Below are 7,515 nucleotides of genomic sequence, written 5' to 3'. Positions count from 1 at the left end.
TTCATTGGAAAGGTGAGATTTTTTTTTTCTAACAACAAAAAAATCAGCTCATATAAGCTAATTAGGTGAGAAATGATTCACATACAAGACATTATGTGGAGATGTACGCATTTGGCGTGCCAAAAAAATCTGTAGTTAATATTTTGTTGATCCACCTATGTCTCTCTTAACCCCGCAGAAACTGACGGCCGGTGTGACAACCCGTCCCGCGGACCCCACTAGCCCACCGCTAGCCGCCCCAACGGACCATCCATGGACCCTGCTAGCCCACCGCTAGCCGCCCAAACGAACTCCAAGCTGGCCCTGCAAGGCATCGATCCTAACCCATCACTGTGGATATCCTAATCCACCAATAGGTTATTGGTGCGTGAGGCATTCCTCGAACCCTGGTCCTCACCCTTTAACAACATTCTCACAGGACAAGTTGCTACCAATTGATCTGTAGGTCAACATAGACTTCATATCCTGCATTTGAGGATTAATGCATCACCCAATCACTGTCTTTGAATACCCATCAATGAGAGCGGAGTTATCAAAATAATAGATTTTGATCTTCATATTAAAGTGCGCATTAAAGTTATTAAACTATTTATTTGACACAAATGCCAAGTGAGAGAATGTAAGAATATTTTATATTATATGTGGTCTATGTGTCTTTTTGTTTAATAATAAAGTTCAATTTATATTTAACGTTGTGGATTCTAATATTAAAGATGATACCGCGATGAATCGGTTTCGATAAGTAAATTAGAATTGGGATGTATTGATAAACCCTCTTCCCTTCTTTATTTATATTATATAAGTAATATATATATATATATATATATATATATATATATTATGTCTATGCATTATAAAGTGGTGTTATTACGAACATTACGACCCGTCAAAGGTGATTGTATATATATGTATATATATGTGTAGTTGTTAAATCTTTATGGTAACAGTTGTGTTCTCATAGAGAAACACTATCAAACCAAATACACACCAGAAAAAAAGAGATTTGTGATCTTCTTCATCAAAGTCTCAAAGATCACGTGAAAGGAATAAGGAGTAAGGAAAAAGAAAATTAATTATTGAAGATTTGGATTCATCCTCAAGTATAATCAAGCAATGAATCAAGGTTAGTCTTTCTCTTTTTCTAAGAAAGTGTTCATGGTTGAGTTAAATTAAATCTAGATAATCTTTAGGATATACATAGACTTCATGAATATAGAAATCTGAATTTATATCTACCAGTTTTAATAACATGTTATAAATTTAAAATACATGTGTTTATTATTTTTCATATCTATTCTCACATGATCTTATGATAGCTAAAAAGATAAACATCAAACCTGAGATCTAACAATATATGATGAGAAAGTTTTATTGAAAAAAAAAAGAGATTTGTGATGTCGGAGAGGAAGAAATGGGAAGTGAAATAAGATTTATACAAAGGAGAAGAAAAAATTAGGGTATATTTGTAATTGTCATTGAGGAAAGAGAATGCTACTGTGACTCATAATTATTTTGTTAATTCTTTTCAAATATGTAGTCATTTACTATATATATTCATAAAATTATTGAATACCATATAAAATCTTTTGTTTTAATTTTTCTAAATATCAAGCTACTTAACTATGTTTTCCTTAAATTAGGATACTTCTGATTTTTACAAGAAACTATGAAAAGTCTTTAGTATCTTACTTCATTTAACTTGCAAGAAACCAAATGATCAAATAATTATGGCAATATTTTGTTTGTGACAAATCCGAATCTCGGATTTTTGCGTATTAAATCTTTATTTGTCAATGAGTAAAAGTTTCAAGCGAAAGAAGACTCCTTTGGTTAAAGATGTAAGTTATAATTAAATTAGATAGTGCGGGATTAAATCAATTTAAATAAAATATTATGAGTAAAATTATTATTTAAGATTTAAGATTTGTTTGTATAAAATAAAATATGTAAGTAAAGTTTTTTCTGTTTATTCAAATTTATTTTCTGTAAAATATGTTTTACCCGTGAAATATTTGAAATTGGAATAGAATTTTAAGGTGGTATAGAAAGTTTTGATGTCTTTTTGTGTTTCTAAAAATCAAATTTACATATTTTATGTTTGACATTATTATTATTCTAAAATTCAAATTTATATGAACATTTTAACACTATTTAGTTTATATGAAGATAAATATTTGAATAATTTATCTACAATATTAGAATTTTGGAAACTTTTATAACCAAGATCTTCTTTTTGGGTAAACTCATCTTGTCACCTCACATAACGTTTCTGCAAAGAATCTTTATTAAGTAGTTTGTGATCAGTATAATTGTATGAGCAAACGAATAACATTGTCAAGTTATAGAGTTATCTAACGTGTTTGACCAAAAATCAGAAGGGTACGTACAAATTTTGAACAATGACAAAAGAAGAAAATCATAAACACCTTTTTTCCTTTTTATTGATAAAACTTGATCTTCTTTGGTGATTAATTGATTCATACCTCATCGCAAACCTTTCTTTTCCCAAAAAAGTCATCAAAAAATTCTCTTTCCCACAAGGTGACAAAAATCCTCTTTCTCACAAGGTCCTCATCAAATCAAAGAAAAAATACGAAGTGAGTGCAACAGAAGATGAAGTGATGGATGATGAGGAAGCAAAGAAGGAAGATGAAATAGTGAGTGAAATGGAAGATGTCGTCAATGAGGAGGAACTTCAAGAACTTGAAGATTTATATCCCTCCTAAAGGTTAGAGGTTTAACCACTATCAAAGCACGTCCGAATGGAGGTCATACTACCATTTTGCCATGGAGGAGCTCTATCTTGGGTATGACCATGATAATGTGAGCGATGATGATACCCTTTTCATGTTTGAGCTAAGTGACGGTAGGGAAGTAGATGTTTGGGTTGCGAGAAAAGAGATATTTTTCCACTTTGAATGTGTCAAAATTGTGAGTACAAAACTGTGGGATATCCTTAGTGAAGTGGATGAAGAAGATAAAAAGAAGAAGAGAGGAAGTGGAGAAGAAGAATAAGAAGAAAAATGGTGGCTACGACATCAAGGAAGAGAGTAATTAGGGGTTTGCATAGTATTTAGTTTCTAATTTTCTCTATTTAAGTATTTTCTTTTTGTTTAGTTATGGTTTAGCTTTTGTTGTCTTTTAATTAACTTAGGAACAAATCCCTATAGAGTATGTATATATGTAAAGGACATACACTACAAAAAAAAACAGGTGAGTTGTATCATTTATTTTATATTTCTGCATTACTAAATGATACAAAGTAATTTTACATCACTTATAAAAATGATACTCACATTGTTGATGCAAATAATTAATATTGATTTATTATCAACTGATGCAAAATTTTCTTTTTGTATCAGTTGTTATAATTGATATTAATAATGTGTCAATTACCAACAAACTAGGATCGGACTTGCGCTACGACGCAGGGGAATATTTATCGAAAATATAGTATAATTTTATATTTAACATGTAGGTGTAGTCAAAAACAAAACAAAAAAGTTTTAAAAAAACTACAATTGATAAAAATTACACACTTACAGACTACAGTGTATGTTTCCACATACCTATTTGCAAAAAAATTCATTTGTTAAAATATCAAATCTAAACTTCTCTAACAAATGATTGTGAATTTTACAAACCACATAACTCTTAGAGCAAAAATAAGTGATAATACAGAGCTATTGACATATAGTGGGTACTTACATATATTTTAACATTGTTTGTATTTAAGTATGAAAATATATAATACATACAAACAAAGAAAACTACGATCCATCGTAGATGAATACTTTTTTTGCATGTATAGTATTGGTAGAGTTTAACATTGCTTGTAGTTAACATTGTGCTTAATTTTTTTTGCCAAACACACATTAATTAAAAAATCAGTCCATAATTTAAACACCAAAATATGTCATATAGTTTTCCAATAAAATTTGTTTTCGTATATATTTGAATAGTATATTTTGTGAATACAAATTCGTCTGTACCATCTAAAAATTTTGATTAAGTCATCTACAAAAAAAAATAAAGTCTGATCATTCATTAAACGATGCATACTTATAATAAACCAACCGAATATTTTAGAGCATAATGAATATTATATTCAAAAATTCTAACTAACCAATTCAGGTACATTTTCTTGAGCTTCCACTTCATAGTTAATTATTCATTTTACAACCAATTCACATCTGCAATAATATAAAAATGAAAGTTACAATTTACAAACTAAATAATGTCCAAGAAAATACAAATAAAAATGAAAAATATTGTAGACTTACCAATGATTTTGATTTTCTAGAAGAGCCGTATCCACTAATTAGACATGGTGCAACTAAATTTATATAAAAGTATAAATTAGAGATATAGTTAAGCATATAAAAATGACTTTACGGGTTAGGTTTTGTTTTTACCTTCAAATATTATATTTTCCAAACCCTACAACTTCAAATAAAAGGACTAATATAAGATTAAACAAAATGAATGAAAAAATGTCATTTCTATTTTACTAACATATTAGAACGTGAGAATTAGAGCTTACATATGATTCGGTCAAAACCATCAACTTTGTAATTTGTCTCTCTTGTGATAGTAGAGTATATTGCTTCCAATGAACGATTTTCACCTGACCTCTTTCTAGGTTTGTTTGAAAGGTTTGATAGCATTGAGGCTTGTGAAACCATCATTACCAGCCATAATTTTGTTACAATTTTGCAAATAAAGTTTAGTGGGAAAATGAGAATGATATGTGAATGACACAACGTGGTGCTAATATTTATAGTTTAGAGATTACCGACTATAAGTTTAGAGTTTTGAAAATATTCTTTGAAAATTACACACATTTGTTAAGATCAAATTTAGTTAGTATCTCTTTTGTGTACATAGGTATTACCCAAAATAAAAAGATTTAAACTACAACATTCCAAATTTAAATAAAATAATATATAAATAATAAATTAACAACATTCCCATAACTTTTTTTACTATTAATTTATTCATAAGAAATAAAATATTCAAGATCCCTATGATTACGTAATACTTGGATTTTTATGGTTTGAAATTTCCGAAATTCATTACATTGGATAAATACAACAGTATCTATGAGCGTATATTCCTTGTGTATACTTTTTTTTATTAATTTCCTTTATTAAGATATGATATTGATTAGGAATTTTTGGTTGGAATGTTTATATTTTATGGCAATAAATTAAGTTACGGGTTTACCCATAAATGGTATTTCTATAATTAAAATTTCTGAAATAATTTGTTTGGTATTTTAATATTTACTAATTGATTAATATAATTATATTAATTTCGTAAATACTAATTGATCATATAACATTAGTTTTGTTAGTTCCTAACTTTGAGGTACCGAATCCGAGTACCTTGATTTAAGGTTTTTTTTTTAAATTGAGCTGACCCAATCAATTTTGTACTTCTCTTTTATTTATATAGGGATAATACTAATCTCACCTACCAGATCTAACTAAAAAAGGCAATATCCAATGGATCTTTCGATACACAAGAAATACCCAGCGGTCCCTGCCTTCCCTCCGGTCTGAAAGTCCCGTTTCCCTTCCCCTCAATCTATGCTCCGACGAACCACTATTCCTGCCAGACTGATACTCCCCCAAGCCCTGGTATGGTTCATCGTACTCCCTCTTAGTTTTTGTATTTGTAACCCTGTCTACTATTTGTAACTCTGTTCAACTCTTCGAAAAATCTCACCCCTGAGTGAGTAACCCTTAAACCCTAACCTGTTTAAATCTGTCTTGATCTTATCCCCATGTAAGCCATGAATAACAAAATCCCTCAGTACCTAAAAGGCAAATCTGTTGCTATTGGCTATTCCCCTCCACCCTGTAAAAGAATCAGAGCCCCAGAGCTAGACACGAGTAGCCTCATTGAAGATAATGCTCTTACCCTCATAGGAAGACTGACAAACCCCTCGGTTCAACGACTTTGGTCTCTCTTTCCTTTTCTCTCGAACCGTTGGAACCTGAAAGGTAAAGCTATAGGGTCAGATCTTGGAAAAGGTTGTTTTCAGTTCAGATTTGACTTTGAAGAAGATCTACAAAAGGTACTGGATAACAGACCCTATCACTTTGACCAGTGGATGGTCATTCTCCAAAAGTGGGAACCAATCATCTCCGAGACTTTTCCTTCTATGATTCCCTTCTGGGTGGAGATCCAAGGTCTCCCTAAACATTTCTGGCATCCTGCGATGGTAACCACTATTGGTGAGGAACTTGACGAAATCCAAGAAATAGAAATAACCAACATGACAGCCAGGATGAAGGTCCTCATTGACGGTCTACAACCACTAGTCAAAGAAACCATCATTGAGTTCCCGGAAGGGGGTGAAGCAAGAATCCAACTATCGTACAAAAACCTCAAATCCCACTGTCTATATTGCAACCGTTTAACGCACGAAAAGAAAAATTGTCCTGGCTATATCGCAGAAAAGGAAAGACAAGAAAGGAGCTTAACAGCTCCAGTTGTGATACTTGAAGTGCGAAATCTGGGTACCACGAAGCCTACAAGATGACAAACCATTGTAAACCTGTTAATCAAACCCAAGGCGACTTCAACTGGCAGAAAAACATCTGGAACATTGACTGTCCGCCTAAGATCAAGTTTTTCCTGTGGAAAGTAATGAGGAATGCCATACCGGTGGGTGCAAATCTACAGGCAAGAGGTATAAATCCGACAGTGGTGTGTCCACATTGCCAGGAGGCTGAGTCGTGTCTTCACCTACTTTTCCACTGCCCTTTTGCACAACAAGTTTGGGAGCAAGCACCCTTTAAGACCACGCTGATGACAGAGCAAATCACAGATATCCGAACAGGTATAGAACTTTCGAATAAAGTTACCTGCCTACCGCCTATTGGAATCGGAAAAGGTTCTCTCTTCCCCTGGATTCTATGGACACTATGGACCTGCAGAAACAAGAGGATATTTGATCAGAAACAGGCAACTCCGATGGAGGTCTTAGGTCAAGCTATCGTATCGGCCAAAGAATGGATCTCGGCTTAGAAACCAATCGAAAAGGTGGTTAGCAAACCTACCAGACCAGATCCAACCATCGACACAAGTACAATAAGGTGTTTTTCGGATGCAGCCTGGCGTGAAGAGTCAAGAGTTGCGGGATTAGGATGGGTTTTCTCCAAACAACTCCCCAGATCCGACATCTCAAGCCGATCAGTGGCTTACAACGTCCACTCACCGTTACTCGCAGAGGCCCTCGCCCTCTTCCAGGCCGTTAAACACGCCATCGATCTGGGATACCAAAACCTTTCTTTTGTTTCAGATTCGCAGCAGCTAATCAAAGCACTCAATTCGGAGCCCTACTCCAAGGAACTCCACGGGATTCTCCATGATATCCTAGTTTTATCACTCAATTTCAATGTTTGTGAGTTTAGATTTGTTAACAGAGAGATGAACAAAAAGGTGGATGAGGTAGCTAAATCGGCTTTAATTATCTCAACCGTTGATGTACCAAACGTTATTTAA

The 7,515-nt window shown here is 32.9% G+C and overlaps 2 protein-coding genes across 2 annotated transcripts; both read left to right on the top strand.

Annotated features, from left to right (window-relative positions):
- The first annotated feature begins 5,797 nt into the window (after positions 1–5,797).
- On the top strand, positions 5,798–6,550 carry LOC147937385 (uncharacterized). Its single transcript, XM_087468779.1, has one exon. The coding sequence runs from the start codon at positions 5,798–5,800 to the stop codon at positions 6,548–6,550; it is 753 nt and encodes a 250-aa protein (XP_087324905.1).
- LOC147937384 (uncharacterized) lies at positions 6,547–7,515 on the top strand. The gene is made up of 2 exons (XM_087468778.1): positions 6,547–6,850; positions 7,124–7,515. The coding sequence occupies exons 1-2, from the start codon at positions 6,547–6,549 to the stop codon at positions 7,513–7,515; spliced, it is 696 nt and encodes a 231-aa protein (XP_087324904.1).

This window comes from Camelina sativa, chromosome 10 (genome assembly GCF_030686135.1).
Source record: "Camelina sativa cultivar CO46 ecotype springtype chromosome 10, ASM3068613v1".
Taxonomy (NCBI): Eukaryota; Viridiplantae; Streptophyta; class Magnoliopsida; order Brassicales; family Brassicaceae; genus Camelina; species Camelina sativa.
Note: the sequence above shows the minus strand (reverse complement) of the source record. Positions and strands in the feature narration are given on the sequence as shown.

Coding starts and splice junctions, on each gene's coding strand:
- LOC147937384 (XM_087468778.1), top strand. CDS start 6,547: ATGACAAACCATTGTAAACCTGTTAATCAAACCCAAGGCGACTTCAAC. Junction 6,851..7,123: donor AATCACAGATATCCGAACAG/GTATAGAACTTT, acceptor TTTCGGATGCAG/CCTGGCGTGAAGAGTCAAGA.
- LOC147937385 (XM_087468779.1), top strand. CDS start 5,798: ATGAATAACAAAATCCCTCAGTACCTAAAAGGCAAATCTGTTGCTATT.